Here is a 22,214-nt window from a genome sequence, read left to right as displayed (position 1 = left end):
AGAGATTTCAGATACTTATTAAAGATGAGTGTTAGGAAAAATCTGTAGTTTTGCTGAACTTTGAAGTTTTTAGTCATACATGGAAGTTGAGGTGTTTTCTTATTTGTTTTTCATTTTTCCTTTTCAAGAGTTTGGAAGTTCAAGGTTTTATTTTTTCTTAATTTAGAATAAATCACTCCAATAATGCAATAGTGAAGCCTCCTGAAATGACACCACAAGCTGCTGCCAAGGAACTGGAAGAAGTGATGAAGAGAGTAAGGGAAGCCCAGTCTTTCATATCTGCTGCTATTGAGCCAGGTAGGTATATTATGTTCATTACCTAACAGACATGTTCTGTGTGTACCTTGACACATGCTTTTAAGAGAGCTTTAAAACATGAGAAAAGGGTACTCAAAGGTGAGCAACATGTGTGGGGGAAAACAAAAGAAAATAATGTTGGTGCTTTTAAAGTTCAAAGTACTTACAAACTTAAAAAAATGCATTATATTTTGGTTTTTTTCTCTTCTAGCACCCATTAATGCCATAGTTCCATGATCAGAGGGAGCTAGTGTGCTGCTGAAAGCAGCAGTATTATGCTTTTTTTTGACAGGTTGATTTTGCCACTGTGCTATGCTCTTTTTCATACTGCCTCAAGACTGTGTGTATCCTCATAGCAAATGGGATTAGAGAATGAATCTGGGATAAAACTTAACATATTGTAACAGACTTTTTTCACTCAGATTGGTTCCCTGATCCCTGTTAACACTGAAATGTCAGGTCAAGGAGGAAGGTGTCAGTGGCTCAAGTGGTTAGACAGACATTTAAATGCTGATTTATACTGACTTTAACTGATTGCAAACCCACAATATAAAAAATTCTCAACTTGTTAAACTTGCAGTTGAAATCCTCCTTTTTCTTTTCATCAGCAAGATTTTGTCATTCTTCTTACTAAGAAACCCAGACATTGACTTACGTAGGTGAGATAGTAGAGGATCTTGAGCTTTTATTTTTTTTAGGGGGAAGGGAATAGAGTATTTTCTGTCTTTTTTGAGGGTTGGGAGAAAAATAGTTCTAACATTTCCTCAGTGTTAAGCAGCAGAAAAATAATCTTTTAGAGTCTGAACCATAGTCTGCAGAGATCACTGGTAAGTTTTCTGTTGACTTCTTGGCCTTTGGATCAAACTTTTTACTCCCTGCTCTCCTTTCTTTCCTCCCCCAAAACAGTGTTTGAGGAATAGAACTTCAATATTTGTACAGTCATTGGAATATTTAAAAGTATAAAAAGTACTAATTATTATTTACATTTTATGCTTGTTTTGAAAACTCTGCCCTCTAAATTTACTCTGCTTTTCTGAGGTTATTAAAAAGAAAGTAGTTATTAAATAATATACTCGAGAACGTGTTGTAATATTGTGCATTGTGGCAGCAACATAAATCCCATTCCTAAAAGAGCTAGCTGCTGTTTATAGTTATCTGGTTTATGTGTACTGCTGCAGGATGGCTGCACTCAGTGAGTATGTGCAATGGTTTTCATGGATGTTTCTTAAGGATATTTGCAAAGAAGGAAGATGTGCAAAGCATAGGCCCTTTGCACTATATGTGTGGTACATTCCACTTGCGCCAGATTGTTAACTGGGATCTTTAAATGTTCTGAACTTACACTTCAACGTGTTTTTTTCCTCTCAAGAGTCTAGAAAGAGCAGTGAAAGAAAAGGCGGTCGATCTCGTTCCCATTCTCGTTCAGAATCCTGGTCTAGCTCAAAATCCCGATCTAGAAGGAAAAGATCACACTCAAAACACAGGTAGGTATATTTATTATTTTGGACTAAGAATTCATACTGTGGTTTTTTTGAGGGGTGGTGCTTACTGAGATTTCTTACTGAGTTATGAGACAAGTGTCCCTGTAGAGAAAATTAGTAACTTAAACTGACCAGATCAGAGTAACTAGGAACTTTGTCTCTGAACAGATACTCTTTCATGCTGCATGTTTTCAGGTAAAACACACTAGAAGGTACTTTTTGTGTCATATAGCATAATAATTTTTATGGTTTCATGGTACGTTTTGTGCCATGTAGCATAATTTTATTTTGTAACCTTTGTATTTTAAAAAGAAATACCTATCTGTGTTTTGTGGATGGAACAATTAGTTTACTGTTAATACCCTGAACAGACAGGCTGGCTGATTTTGCTAGTAGAAAGCTGTCCTGAACTTCTAAATATCTAGTTAACAAATGCTGTATTTTTATGTACTGTACTGTAAATATAAAGCTGTTTTTTTTAAAAGCCAGAAGAAAAAGGCTTTAGAGGCAGTTTTTAATTCTTCAGAGGTTGTTTGCTTTGCTAATTTGTTGTGAAACAGGCTTTGAAATATAGGAGAAATAAAATTACTATATCATCCTTAAAGTTTACCCATTAAGAAATGGTACAATGACAGGAATGTCTTTTGATCATTTACACAATCAATCTAAAGATATTTGACTCCATTAAGTGTCAAGAAAAAAAAAACCAAAAAGAAAATAAACTTAGTGTATTCGATAGTTTACACTTTAAAAAGGTGAGTGTTTTCAGTGTTGCAGCAACATCACTATTGCATTCTTTCATCTATTGTTTTTTAACACAGCAACTAGAATTCTTTTACATACAGAAAAGCTGGCCAGAGGGAATATACTACATCAGCTATACTACCAAGCATGATCTAAGTGTGCAGGCTTCAGTTTTCATTGAATCATAGAATGGTTTGGGTTGGAAGGGACCTTAAAGATCATCTAGTTCCAACCCACCTGCCATGGGCAGGGACACCTTCCACGAGACCAAGTTGCTCAGAGCCCCATCCAGCCTGGCCTTGAACACTTCCAGGGATGGGGCATCCACAACTTCTCTAGGCAACCTGTTCCAGTGCCTCACTACACTCACAGTAAAGAATTTCTCCCTAATACCTAATTCGAATCTACCCTCTTTCAGCTTGAAGCCATTCCCCCTTGTCCTATTACTGCATGCCCTTGTAAAAAATCCCTCTCCAGCCTTCTTGTAGGCCCCTTTTAGGTACTGGAAGGCTGCAATAAGGTCACCCTGGAGCCTTCTCTTCTTCAGGCTGAACAACCCTGCCCCAACTCGCTCAGCCTGTCTTCATATGAGAGGTGCTCCAGCCCTCTGATCACCTTCATGGCCCTCCTCTGGACTCGCTCCAACAGGTCTATGTCTTTCTTATGTTGGGGACCCCAGAACTGTACACAGTACTCCAAGTGGGGTCTCACAAGAGCAGAGTGGAGGGGAAGAATCACCTCCCTCGACCTGCTGGTCACGCTTCTTTTGATGCAGCCTTTGATGCAGATTATTTTTTATATGGTTGGCTTTCTGGGTTGCAAGCGCACATTGCCGAGACATGAAGCTTCTTGTCCACCAACACCCCCAAGTCCTTTTCTGCAGGGCTACTCTCAATCCATTCTCCACTCAGCCTGTACTTGTGCTCTGGATTGCCCCAAGCCAGGTGCAGGACCTTGCATTTAGCCTTGTTAAGCTTCATGTCATTTGCACAGGCCCACCTCTCAAGCTGTCAAGATCCCTCTGGATGGCATCCCTTCCCTCCAGCATGTTGACTGCACCACATGGCTTAGTGATGTCATCAGACTTGCTGAGAGTGCACTTAATCCCACTGTCCATATCACCAACAAAGATATAAAACAGTACTGGTCCCAATACCAACCCCTGAGGAACACCACACTTCACTGCTCTCCACTTGGACATCGAGCTGTTGACTGCAACTCTGAGTGCAACCATCCAGCCAATTTCTTATCCACCAAGTGGTCCATCTGTCTGTTGCGGGTGGAGTGGGAGCTTCAGACAAAGTTTATTAGAGAAGCCCTCCCGTTGAGTCATGAGGTGCAGAAAGGACCCCCTTGCTTTCTGAACTCCTTTTCAGAGAGGAGCTTGGGTGTGGCTGAATCCAGTCTTAGCCCCAGACTTTGTCAACAGTTTAAGCTTAAGGAATTATAGAGGTGTGATTGAACCTTTGTACAACTTGACCCACAGGATTAAGGATGGCAAACCAGATATATTTATATAAAAATGAATGATTTATTATGATAAATGATTAGACAAAAAGATCTTAATCAGAATTCTTAACTACAGAGTATAGAAGCTAAAACTACTAGTATAGTATAGTGTACTATATCAAAGCAATGATGTTAAAGCAATTATATTAAAGCTAGCAAAAAACCCCAGTTATTAGGTAGAGATTGATGTTACTCACCCATACCATACCCAATGACTGTAGGCAAATCTCTTTCACTCAGCCTCAAGGAGTGACCTTGAGGGGTGTCCCCATCCAAGGGAGGAATCTCCACACACGCTCCAAGAAGGGGTATGTTAGAAGAACCTGCCATTTAAAAGTGGGACTGGACTTTTACAGTATAAAGTGATTGACTGTCAGTCATGTGTACCCAGGCCAGCTGTGTCAGCTTATTATTTTTTAGATAAGGATACTTTACCATATCTGCCACACCTTTACCTTACTATCAGGATGTTTAACTTTGGGGTTGATTAGTCAGACTGGTTTTAGCATAATTCAACACCAAAGCAGCATGACACACCATCTCAGTCCACCACTGATAGCTTTGCAAAATAGGGCATTGTTTTACTGCATTCCAGGCAGAGCATCCTGCTACATTGTCAAATCCAACTTTCCCTTTTAGAGACAGGGATGTCATGCAGGCCAATGTCAAGGGACAGTGTCAAATGCTTTGCACAAGTCCAGGTTGATGACATCAGTTCCTCTTCCTTCATCCACCACTGCTGTAACCCCATCAATAAAAGGCCACCAAATTTGTCAGGCACAATCTGCTCTTACTGAAGCCATGTTGGCTGTCAGCAATCACCTTATTTTCCACGTGCCTGTGTTTTGTAATAGTGTTACACAGTATATGTTGTATAATGACATCAAAACATTAGGTACCTTTTTAATGCAAGAATCATTTGTTCAATTCTTTATTGCTTGTTTCTCTTCTCTGAGGACATAACTGAAAAACAGTCTTTGTTTTGTGTAATGCTGCAGTAATCAGTACTATTTTGTATTGACGCAAATCAAATTGATTTTTAGAATATAAATTTGGATTTTTTTTTTCTTGCAGAAAACCTCTGCTTTAAACCATTGTTGGTAGTTACATATATATTTATATTATATATATACATATTTAAATGATTTTACCACTGTTACTGTCAGTTTTGAGAATATGCTGTTTTGTGATTTAACCCCAGCCAGGAACTAAGTACCATGTAGTCACTCACTTCCCCTTGCTCCTCCCTGGTGGGATGGGGAGGAGAATCAGAAAAAGATAAAGCTCATGGGCTGAGATAAAAACAGTTTTCAGTAATAGAAAAAAAAGTAAAATGTACTACTAATAATAACAAAATCAACAATAATTAAAAAATGTAATGACAAGGAGAGGGAGAGAAAGGAGTTGAACCCAAGAAAAACAAGTGATGCACAATAAAATTGCTCACCTGCTGACCAATGTCCAGCCTGTCCCTAAGCAGTGATTGGTGGTTCATGGCCAACTCTCCCCAGTTTATATACTGAGCATGATGTTCCATGGTATGGAATACCCCTTTGACCAGTTCAGGTCAGCTGTCCCAGCTATGCTCCCCCACGGTTTATTGTACACCTCCTCACTAGCAGAGCATGACACACTGAGAAGGCCTTGACTTAGGGTAAGCACTACTTAGCAACAACCGAAACATCAGTGGGTTATCAACATTAGTCTCATACTGAATCCAAAACACAGCACTGTACCAGCTACTAAGAAGAAAATTAACTTTGTCCCATCTGAAACCAGGACTGTATCCAGCCCTTATTCCACACCATTTATATCATGCCAGGTCCCACACTTTCTAACATACCACCACCTTTCCTGCCTTTTGATAGATATACACACAGATATTGTTCCCTTAGTCTATGGACCATGTCTATAAAAGTCCATCGAGTTAATTTTGTTCATGACCTTGGGTTCCATCTGTCTTTCAGGGCAGGAAAGATGGTGTGTGGTGGTGTCACATGTAAAAGCCAGTTCAGATTACATCACTGCTGCACTTTTCCAGTTTCATCAAAGTTCATTCTTCATTAATGTGGTGATCAAAGGGGAGTCAGATTCACATCCCCAAATCTGGAGTGGTGGAGATGAGCGTTGAGAGATGCGTAGTGTGGTGATGAGCATATACCCATCATGGAAGTGATAATACACAGTACTATATAGCAATTAGCATAATACAATTTTATTGATCAGCTATTCTCACCCAAAATCAAATCCCCTTGAGGCACACACTGGACTTCCTCATCCTCCTGCATTACCCAACAAGTGCACCCGGGTCCTTGAGCAAAAGCAATCCCATGAATGGGTTTGCCTTTGCCTGAGGCAGGAATAACCCAGACTATTTTCCCCAGCATATTTTTAATGTGCACTACAGAAACGTTGTCCTCTTCTATAGTATATCAAGGTTTTGATTGGGCAGGGCCAGCCCAATTGGCAGATCCCTCAGTGTTAACTAACCAGGTGGCTTTTGCTAAATATGTATCCCAATGTTTGGAAGTCCCACCATCCATTGCTCTCAGTGTATTCCTTAACAGTCTGTTGTATCATTTAATTTTTTATAGGCTGGTGCATGATTGGGAATGTGATATACCCACTTAATGCCATGTTCTTTGGCCCAAGTGTTTATGAGATTGTTCAAGAAATGAGTCCCATTGTCTGCCTCAATTCTTCCTCGGGTGCAAGTCTCCATAAGACTTGCTTTTCAAGGCCCAGGATAGTATTCTGAGTAGTGGCAAGGAGCATGAAATATGTTTCTAGCCATTAGGTGGTTTCTTCAACCATTGTAATCACATGGTTCTTGCGTTCACGGGTTTGGGGGAATGAGATATAGTCAATCTGCCAGGCCTCCTCATATTTATATTTCAGCCATCGTCCTCCATACCAGAGAGGCTTTAACCACTTGGCTTGCTTAAATACAAGGTATGTTTCACATTCATGGATAACCTGGGTGATAGTGTCCATGGTTAGGTCCACCCCTCAGTCATGAGCCCATCTATCTGTCTCATCTCTTCCTCGATGGCCTGAGGTGTCATGGGCCCACAAAGCTACTTCACTTTTAGCAGCTTGATTCACCTGTTTATTATTCTGAGGTACTTCATTGGTCCTACTCTTGGGTACATGAGCATCTACATGATGTACCTTCACAACCAGGTTCTCCACCTGGACAGCAATATCTTGCCACAATGCAGCAGCCCAGATGGGATTATCTCTGCACTGACATTTACTCTGCTTCCATTGCTGCAACCACCCCCCAGGACATTTGCCACCATCCATGAGTCAGTGTAAAGTGTTGGCCATTTCTCTCATTCGGCAATGTCTAAGGCCAACTGGATGGCTTTCACCTCAGCAAACTGACTCGATTCACCTTCTCCTTCAGCAGTTTCTGTGACTTGTCATAGGGGACTCCATGCAGCCGCTTTCCATCTCCGATGCTTTCCTATAATACGACAGGACCCATCAGTAAACAAGGAATATTGCTTCTCACTTTCTGGTAATTTATTATACAGTGGGGCCTCCTCCTCTGGTGACATTCCAAAATCTTTGCCTTCTGACCAGTCCATGATCATTTCCAAGATTCCTGTACAGCTGGAGTTTCCTATTTGAGCTCGTTGTGTGATCAGTACAACCCACTTACTCCATGTAGCATCAGTTGCATGATATGTAGAAGAGACCCTCCCTTTGAACATCCAGCCCAACACGGGTAACCAGGGTGCCAGGAGGAGCTGTGCTTCAGTACCTATCACCTCCAAAGCAGCTTGAACCCTTCATAAATGGCCAGCATCTCCTTTTCAGTTGGAGTATAGCAGGCTTCAGATCCTCTGTATCCCCAATTCCAAAACCCTAGGGTTTGACCTTGAGTCTCCCCTGGTGCTTTCTGCCAGAGGCTCCAGGTAGGGCCATTCTCCCTGGCTGCAGTGTAGAGCACATTTTTTACATCTTGCCCTGTCCAGACTGGCCCAATGGCCGCTGCGTGAACTACCTCCTTTTTAACTTTTTCAAAGTCTTTTCATTGCTCAGGGCCCTATTTGAAATCATTCTTCTGGATAGACATGGCTTACAATCAGGCTGTAATTTGGAATGTATATTCTACAAAAACCCACAAGTCCTAAGAGAGTTTGTTGTTTTTTTCTTGTTAGTTGGTGGAGACGTTGCTGTTATGTTGTTGATCATGTTCATTGGGATCCATCCTGTGTTTTGATTCCTAAAAACTGGGTCTCCTTATCAGGTCCTTTGACCTTCCTTTATTTTATGGCAAAATCAGTTTTCAGAAGGATTTGGACTATTCCCTTTCTCAAAAAGTTCTTCTGTTTCATTGCTCCACGTGTGATGATGTCATCTATGTATTGCAGGTGTTCTGGAGCTTCCCCCTGTTCCAGTGCAGTCTGGATCAGTCCATGGCAGGTGGTAGGGCTGTGTTTCCACCCCTGTGACAGTCAATTCCAGGTGTACTGGACGTCCCTCCACATGAAAGCAAACTGTGGGCTGCTCTCTGCCACCAAAGCGATTGAGAAAAACACATTAATGATATCAATTGTGGCACCACTTGGCTGCCTTTGATTCCAATTTCTATTGAAGTTCCAACATGTTCGGTACAGTGGCAATCAGCAGCTGTATGACTTCATTCAGGCCACGATAGTCTACTGTCAGCCTCCATTCTCCATTAGACTTTTGCACTGGCCATTTGGGGCTACTAAAAGGTGAGTGGGTTCTGCTGATCACTCCTTGGCTCTCCAGTTGACAAATCAGCTTATGGATGGGAAACAGGGAGTCTTGGTTGGTGCACCTTTGTGGTAGCAATCAACACCTCGACCTTCATCAACCCCACAATGGAAGGGTCCTCCAAGAGACCGGGCAAGGAAGACAGCTGTTTAATTTCCTCTGTCTCCAAGGCAGTTCCCTTTCCTGAAGTAGTCTATGCCAAGGATGCTGCATGGAGCCTCTGGGCCAGTCAGGTTTTGCCACTCATTCCCAGTCAGGCTGATTTCAGCCTCCAATACAGTCAGCTGTTGGGATCCCTTTGTCACTCCAGAAATACAAATGGGTTCTGCCCCTTCATAACTTGATGGCATTAGAGTACACTGTGCACCAGTATCTACTAGAGCCTTATATGCCTGTGTGTCTGATGTGCCAGGCCATCTGATCCACACAGTCCAGTAAACTTGCTTGTCCCTTTCCCCCACCCAGCTGGAGGCAGGGTCTGTCTAGTCCTGGTCATAGGATCCTCAACGTACTTCTTGCAGAGACAGATTAGAATTCCTTTCCATAGGATCATGAGTAAAATTAGCTCTTCTGCTCTGCCTGGGGACCTGCCCAAAGAATAACTATAAGAAGCACAGAAAAGACTTTACCACCACCATGAACTCAGCACTGGATTTTGTCCTTGATGATGGGGGGGAGTCTCCGTTGAGTCGTTCTCCAGTCTGGTCTTTTGTCTCTGTGGCGTGAGTAGAGTTCTTGCAGCGTGTGTCTGCCCCGTGGTGCGTCCTGGGTCCAGCCCAGCTGGTCGCAGTGCTGAGCAGGCAGTGCCAGGGCACGGCTTGTGTGCAGGCAGCAGCCTGTGTGTCTGCGGCATGTGTGGACACCGGTGTGTGTGCCTGCTGTACATGCCAGGCAGTGTGTGTTTGGGGGCAGGGTTTCCCACCTTAGTCTATGCGGCATGGCCCCAACCTCTTCCCCGCTCTGTGTGTTTACAATCTCCCCGGAATGTGGGGGAATTCCCGCTGCGCTGCCACTCTGCAAGTGTGGGGAAGTCCCACAGCTGCTCTGCAAGTGTGGCGACTGCGGTGTGTCCCCGCGATGCGTGTAGGGGGCAGGATTTCCCACCTTCAATTTCCCTGCAGCGTGCCCTCTGATCTCACAGCATGTCTTCGATCTCTACCCCCTGGGCACATCTCTGGCACTTGCTTATATAGGGTCAGGGGTGCCATGCCTTATGGCAGGTGGTAGCTATGCAGCAACAGCACATCCAACACGCACTGTGCGCAGGTGCTGCCATCCCCCTGGCTCGCGGCCATTTGAACAGTCAAAACAATTTGCTTCTTGCAGTTCGGGCAATGGCAGAGCATGTACTGCTTCTGTCAGTTCTTTACACCCCATTTGTGATTGTTTTTCCCTGCAATTCCCACACTTGTGCCTGTAGGGTTGAGGTTGATTTTCCGTCTTTTTTCCTCATGTCCTCCCCACGGTCCCTCAGGTAAAACCACAGGGTGCCCCATGGTGTGTACCTTCTATATCCCCCCTCTTGGAGCAAAAGGATGCCTACTGTTAATAGCTGAGGCACTGGTCTGTACATGTGGGGAGTAGCACATATCATCTCTGAATTTCTGGAACTCCCGGGACGGTTTTCAGACAGTTTCTCCACAGTCAAGATGAGGGTGGAAGAGTTATCGTCTTTCTATTCCCGGAGTTGGTGAGCCACTTGATCCACTTTTGGTGGTGCTTCTTCTCTCCAGCTCTTTGTTGCCAATGGTTTAGTATATGATGATGTTGCGCTTCCTGAAATTTTCCTCCACATGGGTCATGTGCATTAGACTTTGTCTGGATCTGTGGATAACTGCATGTTGTTCAAGTCATAATAAATCATCTCTAGCATGACTAATTCCCTCAGGTACTGGATACTTCTCTCCACTGTGGTTCATTTGCCTGGGTGACATATAGCATTTTCCTTGAAGGGATACCTTTCCTTCACATTTGACAGGAGTTGCCTCCAGAGGCTTGGGATTTGTGTCTGTCTTCCAATCACCTTGTCAATGCCTTTTTCCCTAGAAAGCGATCTCAGCTGCTTGGCTTCCCTACCCTCTAATTCCAAACTCCTAGCCCTGTTATCCCAGAATTGGAGCAGCCAGGTAGTAATGTGCTCACCTGGATGACGGCTGAAATCTTTGTATCTTCCACAGCTCACTTAGGGATAGGGATCGAGGGGTTACCTCTTGTTTTGACTCTTCCTCCTGTTCTTGTGGTGGCCCTGGCTTCATCCTCCTTTATTAAATGAGCTGACTTTTGTGTCCATTTCTTCCTGTGTATAGGGACAACTGATACCACCATGGGTTGTCACGGGTTTGGAGTAGCCACAGATAGTTGCATAACCCTTACCTTAACTAGATCTGAATCTGAATCACGTTCAGTATTCCTAGAAATAGGACCAAGACCAGCAATAGGCTGGTTCCAACATCCCAAAATTTTCAAATGCTGCTGTGGTTAGCCAAGAAGAGAAAGGGAAGATGTCTCCACATGTCTCTCCCATAGGTTGGTTCTCCAAGGAGAAAAGGCAAAAGGTGTATTTATTAATAGTTCCCATTACATGGCTCCTGGTGGTGATGGCAGTGCTGAGTACACATACCAGATTAGTTTAATTGCCAGGGATTCTATCATATCACAAGCTAGTATTACAAAGGACAACAAAATGAGAACCTTAGCCCAAAACAACAAGCACATGCTGCAAGTAAGGTGTTATATAACACAACTCTGAAAGCATGTGCAACAACTCTGAGAGCAAATAAATCAACATTGTGACCAGCAACTATTAAACCAATTGTGGTGGGTTGACCTTGGCTGGACGCCAGGTGCCCCCCCTTCCCAGAGGGACAGGGGAGAGAGTTAGGTGGGGGAAAAAAAAGAAAACAACTCATGAGTTAAGACAGTTTATTTAAAGCAAAAAGAGCAAAGTGAAACTTGCGTGCGCAGAAGCGAAGGACAGCAGGTTTTATTCTCTACTTCCCATGACCAGCGATGGTCGACCACTCCCGAGAAGCAGGGCTTCGATACACGTGATGGTTTCTCAGCAGGCAGCCATTAGACAATGAATGCCCGCCCTCCTGCTCTGTGCCTTAGCTTTTATATCTGAGCTGATGTCTTATGATATGGAATATCCCTTTGGTCAGTTTGGGTCAGCTGGCCTACTTGTGTCCCCTCCCAGGATCTTGCCCTCAACTGAGGAAGGAATGTTACAGTGGTGATGCTGTGCTCAGCAGCAGCCAAAACACCAGTGTGTTAACACCCTTCTAGCTGCCAATGCAAAGTACAGCACTGTGAGGGCTGTTATGGGGAAATGAACTCCAGCTCAGCCAGACCCAATACGCCAATACACTGAATTCTTATAACAAATTTGTTTTAACACACGTGGTTTGATTGGATCTGTCATTATCTCAACTCTTTGTGGCCTATGTTGGGTGCCAAAAAAGGACTGTTGTGGTTTACCCCAGCTGTCAACCAAGTACCATGCAGCTACTTGCTTACTTCCCCCTCTCCCCAGTGGGACAAGGAGAAGAATCAGAAAAAGGTAAAACTCATTGGCTAAGAACAGTTTAATAATTGAAAAAAAATTAAAATATAACACTAACATTGTAATGAAAAGGAGAGGGAGAGGATTAAAATTCAAGAAAAACAAGTGATGCACAATACAGTTGCTTACCACTCGCTGACTGATGCGCAGCCAGTCCCTGAGCAGTGATCAGCGGCTCTCAGCCGACTCCCCCCAGTTTATATACTAGTGTATTAGGGAGGATTCGAGCATACTGAAATCTTGAAACCATGACACCATTGGAAGCTCAACAAAACTGAAATTTATTACCAAGAGGTGGCCAACAAAATGAACAAACCCAAAAGGGAGGAAGGAGGAAAGAAATAAGCCCCCAGCACGACCTCCCCAGTTACCCAGCTGTTGCCCATAAAGTTATCTTACTGACCTAGCATGCCTATAATTACCAATAGCAGAAGCTGCATTCTTGGAGAGTCAGTAAGTTCACAAATTGGCAGGCATCCCTGCCAAAAGGCAACGTTGTCCTTGATGTGAAGCTAGCTCCCCCCAAGAAAGTACTATCTGTTTTTATACAATTAACTGAGTGACCTCAACCTAGGCAGGTGTGGTCATCACCGCCCAGCCAGAGGCCCTCCGTCCCACCCCCTTGGTTATGTAAGTGCATCTCTTCTGCGCACACGTGGCTTTCCCTGCGCCTGTGTACTGCACTCAGGGGGGTCTTTTCCAAATGAGTCGGGGTGTCCTTCATCACTATAGTCTTCAATTTCTCCTTCAAGCGACCTTGGAGAACGATTAGCCAATCACAGAACACCAAATAAATATAGTTTATACAAAAACTCCCTTCAAGGACAAAGTTCCCATTTTATCAGTGCTTGTTTTCTCATAACTTGGCAGGGAAAGAACAAAACTTTCACAGGTGGCTGGGCCGAACACAGACCAAAAGTATCAGCGTAATTAACCCCTGATACAACTAGGCATGACATTCTATGATGTGGAATATTCCTTTGGCTAGTTTGGGTCAGCTGTCCTGGCTACGCTCCGTCCCAGCTTTTTGTGCACCTGCTTGCTGGCAGACCATGAGACACTGAAAAGTCCTTGACTTAGGGTAAGCACTACTTAGTAACAACCGAAACATCACTGGGTTATCAACGTTAGTCTCATACTAAATCCAAAACACAGCACTGTACCAGCTACTGAGAAGAAAATTATCCTAGCTAAAACCAGGATATGCTGAAAAAAGAGTAGTCTGATCTGGTGAGGCAACTTAATCCCTAAGAATAAACTGTCCTTACCACTTTCCATTTTTATTGTTTTATAAAACCCCTAAACCCTTTCATCTCTATGCTATAAAATTTTTTCAAGACCTTATTTGGGCTAAATTGTAATTATTATCTCTGTAATTAGTTTGTATTTCTACAGTGATAGATGGAGCAAAGCTGTAGGTAAAAAATAATATCCTTTCCTCTTGGTATATATTACTTTGTGTCTTGATCTGCAGAAGACAGGTGCAGATGGTATTTTTTTGTATCTCCCTTATCTTCAGGATTAATTGAGTAAAATACATGAATTTCTGCCTTTGGTAAGTTTAACTTCATCGTACCTTAATCTTTCAGGCAAAATATCCAATGATGTGTTCTTTTGAAACTTTAATCTCCAAATTCAGCTTTTTATTTTTGTTTTCCTAGGGAATATGATCTTCCACATGTAGGGAATACTTTGTGGAAAAAAAGAGTATAGTAATTTTCAAAAGTCCTGTTGTCTTTATCAAATCTGAGACTATATAATAATGTTTATAATTTAATTGGGTTTCTATTGGAGTATCTGCACATTATTTGCGTTCCTTATTTATTGTGTAGTGAATGCTCATTCCTTTTCTTGAGAACTCTTTAATTCAAATCCATGCTAACATATCCTTTCAACTGAAAAGATAACTTGAGTAAATGCTGAACCACAGACAGTGGGGTTCTTATTTATTTATTTTTTTAAGGTCAATTAAATTTTAAGGCTGGAGAACAGAGAGGCCGATGTGTACTGGGCCTGGCTGAGATGGAGTTCATTTCCCCATAGCAGCCCTCACAGTGCTGTACTTTGCATTGGTAGCTGGAAGGGTGTTGATAACACACCAATGTTTTGGCTACTGCTGAGCACAGCATCAGTACTGTAACATTCCTTCCCCAATCAAGGGCAAGATTCTGGGAGGGGACACAAGTAGGCCAGCTGACCCAAACTGACCAAAGGGATATTCCATACCATATGACATGAGCTCAGACATAAAAGCTAAGAAAAGGAGGAGGAAGGGGTGGGCATTCGTTGTTTCTAATGGCTGCCTGCTAAGAAACCACTATGCGTTGTTGAAGCCCTGCTTCCCAGGACATGGCTGGCCATCGCTGCTGATGGGAAGTAGTGAATAAATCTTGTTATTTTTCCCTTCGTTTTTGCACGCACAAGCTTTTGCTTTAGTACACTGCCTTATCCCAACCCACGAGCTGTTTTCCATCTTATTCTCTCTCCCCTTTTCCGCCTGGGAAGGGTAGTGATAGAGAGGTTGGGTGGGCACCTAGCGTATAGCCAAGGTCAACCCACTACAGCCAGTTAAAGCCATCTTTCTTCATTGACCAAGACTGAAATAAGTGACTGGGCCTGGAAAAGAAGGAAAATTTAGCTAATTATTTTTAAAAGCTGCTAGAAATTGTCGGTAGTAGATTTTATGCACTAGATTTACTATAATGACAGCTATCCTAATATGATATGAATTTATATTTTCCAGAATATTCATGGAAATTATTATGAAACATAGAATCATAGAATGGCCTAGGTTGGAAGGGACCTTAAAGATCATCTAGTTCCAACCCCTCTGCCATGGGCAGGGACATCTTTCACTAGACCAGGTTGCTCAGAGTTCCATCCAGCCTGGCCTTGAACACTTCCAGGGATGGGGCATCCACAACTTCTCTGGGCAACCTGTTCCAGTGCCTCACCACCCTCACAGTAAAGAATTTTCTCCTAATATCCAATCAAAACCTACTCTCAGTTTAAAACCACTCCCCCTTGTCCTATCACTACATGCTCCTGTAAAAAGTCCTTCTTTATCTTTCTTGTAGGCTCCCTTCAGGTACTGGAAGGCCACGATTCAGTCACCCCTAAGCCATCTCTTCTTCAGGCTGAACAATCCCAATTCTTTCAGCCTTTCCTCATAGGAGGGGTGCTCCATCCCTCTGATTAACTTGGGGGCCCTCCTCTGGACTCACTCCAACATGACAATGTCCTTCCTGTGCTGGGGACCTCAGAGCTGGATGCAGTATTCCAGATGGGGTCTCAGCAAAGCAGAGTAGAGGGGCAGAATCACCTCCCCTGACCTGCTGGCCACGCTTCTTTTGATGCAGCCCAAGATATGATTGGGTTTCTGGGCTGCAAATCACAGAATCATAGAATCAGCTGGGTTGGAAGGGACCTTTGAGATCATCAAGTCCAACCCTTGATCCACTACCGCTGCGGTTACTAGACCATGGCACTAAGTGCCACATCCAGTCTCTTTTTAAAAATCTCCAGGGACGGAGAATCCACTACTTCCCTGGGCAGCCCATTCCAATGTCTGACCAGCCTCTCTGTAAAGAAATTCTTTCTAATATCTAACCTAAACCTCCCCTAGCACAACTTGAGACCATGTCCTCTTGTCTTGCTGACAGTTGCCTGGGAAAAGAGACCAACCCCCACCTGGCTACAACCTCCTTTCAGGTAGTTGTAGAGAGTGATGAGGTCTCCCCTGAGCCTCCTCCAGGCTGAACAGCCCCAGCTCCCTCAGCCTCTCCTCATAGGACTTGTGCTTGAGTCCCTTCACTAGCCTAGTTGCCCTCCTCTGGACCTGCTCCAGCACCTCAATATCCTTCCTGAACTGAGGGACCCAGAACTGGACACAGTACTCCAGGTGTGGCCTCACCAGCACTGAGTACAGGGGAAGAATCACTTCCTTGGACCTGCTGGCCACACTGTTCCTGATACAGGCCAGGATGCCATTGGCCTTCTTGGGTCACCTGGGCACACTGCTGGCTCATGTTCAGCTTCTTGTCAATCCAAACTCCCAGGTCCCTCTCTGCCTGGCTGCTCTCCAGCCACTCTGTGCCCAGCCTGTAGCGCTGCATGGGGTTGTTGTGGCCAAAGTGCAGGACCCGGCACTTGGCCTTGTTGAACTTCATCCTGTTGGAATCAGCCCAACTCTCCAACCTATCCAGGTCCCTCTGCAGAGCCCTCCTGGCTTCCACCTGATTGACGCTCCCCCCTAGCTTAGTGTCATCTGCAAATTTGCTGATGGTGGACTCAATCCCCTCATCTAAATCATCAGTAAAGATATTAAACAGAACTGGGCCCAACACTGATCCCTGGGGGATATCACTAGTGACTGGCTGCCAACTGGATGCAGCACCGTTCACCACCACTCTCTGGGCCTGGCCCTCCAGCCAGTTCCTAACCCAGCACAGGGTGCCCCTGTCCAAGCCATGGGCTGCCAGCTTTTTCAGGAGAATGATGTGGGAGACGGTGTCAAAGGCCTTGCTAAAGTCCAGGTAGACACATCCACAGCCTTCCCCTCATCCACCAGGCGGGTCACCTGATCATAAAAGGAGATCAGGTTGGTCAGACAGGACCTGCCCTTCCTAAACCCGTGCTGGCTGGGTCTGATCCCTTGTCCATCCTGTAGGTGCTGTGTGATTGCACTCAGGATGATCTGCTCCATAACCTTGCCAGGCACTGAGGTCAGGCTGACGGGCCTCTAGTTTCCCGGGTCCTCCTTCCAGTCCTTTTTGTGGATTGGCATGACATTTGCCAACTTCCAATCATCTGGGACCTCCCCAGTGAGCCAAGACTGTTGGTAGATGATGGAGAGAGGCTTGGCGAGCTCTTCTGCCAGCTCCCTCATCACCCTGGGATGGATCCCATCTGGTCCCATAGACTTGTGGGGATCCAAGCAGCTCAGTAGGTCACTAACTGTTTCCTTCTGGATTACAGGGGGGCTGTTCAGATTCTTGTCTCTTTCTGCAAGCTCCAGAAGCCAGCTGTCCTCAGGACAACCTGTCTTACTGTTGAAAACTGAGACAAAGAACGTGTTAAATACCTCAGCCTTTTCCTCATCTCTCCAGTAAAGAGTGGAGGTTTTCCTTGCCCCTCCTTTTGTTATTGATGTATCTGTAGAAGGACTTTTTGTTATCCTTCACAGAGGTGGAGAGATTCAGTTCAAGTTGTGCCTTTGTCCCTCTAATTTTCTTTCTACACGACCTAACTATATTCCTAAATTCTTCTTGAGTAGTCAGCCCTTTTTTTCATAATCGGTAGGCTCTCTTCTTTACCCTGATTTCTTTCAAAATCTCCCTGTTCAGCCAGACCGGTCGTCTTCCCCGCCGGCTCGCCTTTTGGCACACTGGGACAGCCTGCTCCTGTGCTTTCAAAACTTGCTTCTTGAAGTACATCCATCCCTCCTGGACCCCTTTGTTTTTCAAGGGTTGTTTCCCAGGGTACACTCTGAACTAGTCTTCTGAATAGGCTGAAATCTGCCCTCCGGAAGTCCAATGTAGAGGTTTCATTGATGGCCCTCCTTGCATCCCTGAGTATTGAAACTCTTATTATTTCATGATCACTGTTTCCCAGACATCCACCGACCACCACATCTCCCTCTCTGTGAACAGGAGGTCAAGCGGGGCTCCATCCCTGGTAGGCTCATTTACCAGCTGGAGCAGGAAATTATCCTCTATACACTCTAGGAATCTCCTAGACTGCCTCTTCTCCGCTGTGTGGAGTTCCCAGCAGACATCCGGCAGGTTAAAGTCACCCACGAGAACAAGGGCTGGCAATTTTGAGACATCTGCTAGCTGCTTGTAGAATAATTCATCACCCTCATCATCCTGATTGGGTGGTCTGTAACAGACTCCCACCAGGATATCGGCCTTGTTGGCCTTCCCTCTGATTCTGATCCACAGGCACTCAACCTTATTGTTACTGACTTCAACTTCTACAGAGTCAAGAGACTCTCTAACATATAGAGCTACCCCTCCACCTCTCCTACCCTGCCTGTCCCTTCTGAAGAGCCTGTAACCACCCATGGCAGCACTCCAGTCATGCGAGTCATCCCACCACGTTTCCGTGATAGCGACTACATCATAGCTTTCCTGCTGCACAATGGCTTCCAGCTCCTCTTGTTTGTTATCCACACTGCATGCATTGGTGTACATGCACTTCAGCTGGGCTGCTGATTTGGCTCTTAACTTGGGCTGTCCACCCTTGGGCTCCTTTCTGGAGAGCCCCGTTTCAACCCCTTCCCCCTTCAAACCTAGTTTAAAGCCCTCCTTATCAGCCCTGCCAACTTATGGGCTAGAGTCCTTTTGCCCTTGCTAGATAGATGAAGCCCATCTGGTTTGAAGAGACTAGGTATGATGGAATTTGGCCCATGGTCAAAAAACCCAAAGTTCTGCCAGTGGCACCAATCCCTTAGCCACCTATTGATAAGATGAGTCTTCCTACTCCTCATTCATCCCTGCTACTGCAGGAACTGAGGCGAACAGCACCTGTGCTCCTGTCCCATCAACTAGTCGACCCAGCGCCTTGAAGTCCTTTTTAATTGCCTTGGTACTTCTCCCATTAATGTCATCACTGCCTGCCTGGATTACCAACAGTGGATAATAATCTGAGGGCCGAATTAGCTGAGGGAGTCTCCTACTAATATCCTTCACCCAGGCCCCAGGAAGGCAACAGACTTCCCTGTGGGATGGGTCCGGTCGACATATAGGGCCCTCGGTTCCCCTCAGAAGGGAGTCACCAACTACAACTACCCTTCTTTTTTTGTTTGTTGCTGTAGTTGTAACCCGTCTGGTAGACGGGGGGTGAACAGGAGACCTTCCAGCCAGATCTTCCTCTTGTCTGTCCTCTGCCTGGTTCTCTGAGTCCAGGGCCTCATATCTGTTCTCTAAGGGCACCCGAGGGGATGGTGGGGGTTGGGAGGGGATTCTTTTACCTCTCCGGTGAGGGACCCGTTTCCATTCCCCCCCATCCACCAGGTTTGCTCCAACTGCCTTATGGCAGGAGGGGCAGGGCTTCACTGTCTCCTTCTGTACTTCTTTTGGGGTCAAAAGGGTGCAACTCCACCAGTCAATTTCCCTTTCACTGTCCCTAATACTTCTTAGTCTCTCTACCTCTTCCTTGAGCTCTGCCACCAGGCACAGCAAGTCATTCACCTGCTCGCATCGCACACAGACCCCACTCACACTGTCCTCTGGTGCTAACACCAGGCTCAGACACTGTGCAGCCAGAGGCTTGAACAGCTGCATCCGTCTTGGTGTCCCTCTTAAGGGGGTCCGTCTGTGTGGACACACCCTTCATCTTAACAGCAACAGCTTTTGCTTTTTTGGAAACCATTTCTGGCTTAAGCTGAGTTATGACAAAAAAAAAAGAAAAAAAAAAGAAAAAAAGGCTTTTTCAAGAGAGCTGGGAGGTGGCTGTGCCCCTCTTGCTTGCCCTGCCTGCGCGAACTGCCTTGCTAACTGCTGTGCCACATTCCTGTTTGCCTGCTCCTGTTCGCCGCGCTCTGGGTCACTGGCGCTCCCGGCAATGGTTTAAATCCCTCTTGGCAGTGCTGGGTGCCGTCCCCTTATCAGCTGATTTGCCTCACCTGAGAGGTGTTCATTGCCAGCTCATTTCTAGCCTCTTATCCACCAGTACCCACAAGTCCTGCTTGTCAGGGCTGCTCTCAGTCTGTTCATCCCTCAACCTGTATTGATACCGGGGGTTGCCCTGACCCACGTGCAGCACCTCGCACTTGGTCTTGTTAAACCGCATGAGATTCCCGTGAGCCCACTTCTCCAGCTTGTCCGGGTCTCTGGATGGCATCCCATCCCTTCAGGCATGTCAACTGCACCACTCAGCTTGGTGTTGCCTGCAAACTTGCTGAGGGTGCACTTGCTCCCTTCATCTATGTAATTAATGAAGATAGTAATCAGTATTGGTACCAATATGGACCCCTGAGTGGCACCACTTGTCATTGATGTCCATCAGGGCTCTGAGCCGTTGACCACTACCCTCTGGATGCAACTGTCCAACCACTTTCTTATCCATCTAACAGTCCACTCATCAAATCCATCTCTGTCCAATTTAGAGAGAAGGATATTGTGAGGAACCCTGTCAAAGTCTTTACAGAATTCCAGATAAATGGCATCTGTAGCCCTTCCCTTCTCCACTCCATCATAGAAAACCACTAGGTTTGTGAGGCAGGACTTGCCCCTGGTGAAGCCATGTTGGCTGTCCCAAATCACGTCCCTGTACTCTGTGTGCCTCAGCAGAGCTTCTACGAGGATCTGTTCCATGATCTTCCCAGGCACAGAGGTGAGGCTGACAGGTGGGTAGTTCCCAGGGTCCTCCTTTCTATCCTTTGTAAAGATGGACACCATGTTTCCTCTTTTCTAGTCACCTGGGACTTCCCCTGACTGCCAGGATTTTTCAAATACCATGGAGAGTGGCTTGGCAACTACATCAGCCAATTCCCTCAGGCCTCTGGGATACATCTCATCGGGTCCCATAGACTTATGGACATTCAGGTTCCTCAGGTAATCATGAACCTGATCTTTACATACAGTGGGAGGGACTTTTCTCCCCCAGTCCCCATCCTGCTGTCCATCCATTCGAGAGGTGTGGGAAGAGAGGTTGCCATTGAAGACTGAGGTAAAAATGTTGTTAAGTACCTCAGCCTTCTCCTCATATGTTGTTACCAGTTTACCAGTGTTGTTTATCAGGGGCATACACCTTCTTTGACCTTCCTTTTCTGATTAATGTACCTGTAGAAGCCCTTCCTGTTCTTCTTTGCATCCCTTGCCAGGTTCAGTTCCAACTTTGCCTTTGCCTTCCTCACTCCCTGCACAACTGAACTTGATCTCTATACTCTTCCCAGGTTACCTGTCCTTGTTTCTACTGCCTGTGCGTTTGCTTCTTGCCTTTTAGTTTGACCAGCAGTTCCCTACTCAGCCATGCCAGTCTCTTGCCTTCCTTAACTGATTTCTTGCTCCTGGGGATTGCCAGCTCTTGCACTCTATAGACAGCTTCCTTAAAGATCTGTCAGCTCTGTTCCACTCCCTTGTCCCCAAGGGCAGTCTCCCAGGGGATCCCACTGACTCTCTCCCTGAAGAGCTGGAAGTTTGCTTTCCTGAAGTTCAGGGGCCTAACTTTACTCCTTACCTGACCCATATTCCTCAGGACTGCAAACTCCACCAATGCATGACACTGCAGCCCGGGCTGCCTCCAATCTTGATGTCCCCAATTATCTTGCTTGCGCTGGTGACCATCAGATCCAGTACCATACCCCCTCTGGTAGGGCTTTCTATTACCTGGCACAAGAAGTTATGCTGCATGCACTCCAGGAGTCTCCTGGATTGCCTGCAGCTCTCTGTGCTACTTTCCCAGGATATGTTAGTGTTGTGGTTTGAGTCCCCCAAAAATCCAATTTCCAAACTCCCCACAATTTGTTTCAATGTGAGAGAGAGTTTTCAGACATAACACAACTACTAGCATGGGGAAATTATATTAGAATTTATTACTAACACAATAAATACTATAATACATGTACATGCAACAATCCTATCTCTCCTATGGTAAAGCAATATATTTACATAGATCAAATCCCTCCTTTCCCTCCAATAAAAAGTCCAGAAGGAAAGAAGAAGATCACTTTCAGGGCAGCACAATCTCTTCTCTTCCAAGCAGCAGTTTCACTTTGTTGTAGCTGGAAAATCTCTCTCTCTCTCTTCATTACAATGCAGGGGTTTTTTCTCACCCCTCTCGGCCCTTCAGCTCCAGCCGAAGGTCTCTCCCGTGGGCTGCAAAGCAGGGACAAAACTCACCTTACCACGGTCATATCACAGGGT

The 22,214-nt window shown here is 45.2% G+C and overlaps 1 protein-coding gene across 1 annotated transcript in view; it reads left to right on the top strand.

Moving 5' to 3' along the window:
• Positions 1 to 22,214, top strand: part of LOC135405164 (splicing regulatory glutamine/lysine-rich protein 1-like) — a 76,517-nt gene that overhangs the window by 22,995 nt on the left and 31,308 nt on the right. Inside the window, exons 6-7 of the mRNA XM_064639868.1 lie at positions 167 to 297; positions 1,667 to 1,781. Of these exons, the coding sequence (XP_064495938.1) occupies positions 167 to 297; positions 1,667 to 1,781 (246 nt within the window). The remainder of the gene's footprint in view (positions 1 to 166; positions 298 to 1,666; positions 1,782 to 22,214) is intronic.

The sequence above is a fragment of the Pseudopipra pipra genome, chromosome W, assembly GCF_036250125.1.
Source record: "Pseudopipra pipra isolate bDixPip1 chromosome W, bDixPip1.hap1, whole genome shotgun sequence".
Classification (NCBI taxonomy): Eukaryota; Metazoa; Chordata; class Aves; order Passeriformes; family Pipridae; genus Pseudopipra; species Pseudopipra pipra.
Note: the sequence above shows the minus strand (reverse complement) of the source record. Positions and strands in the feature narration are given on the sequence as shown.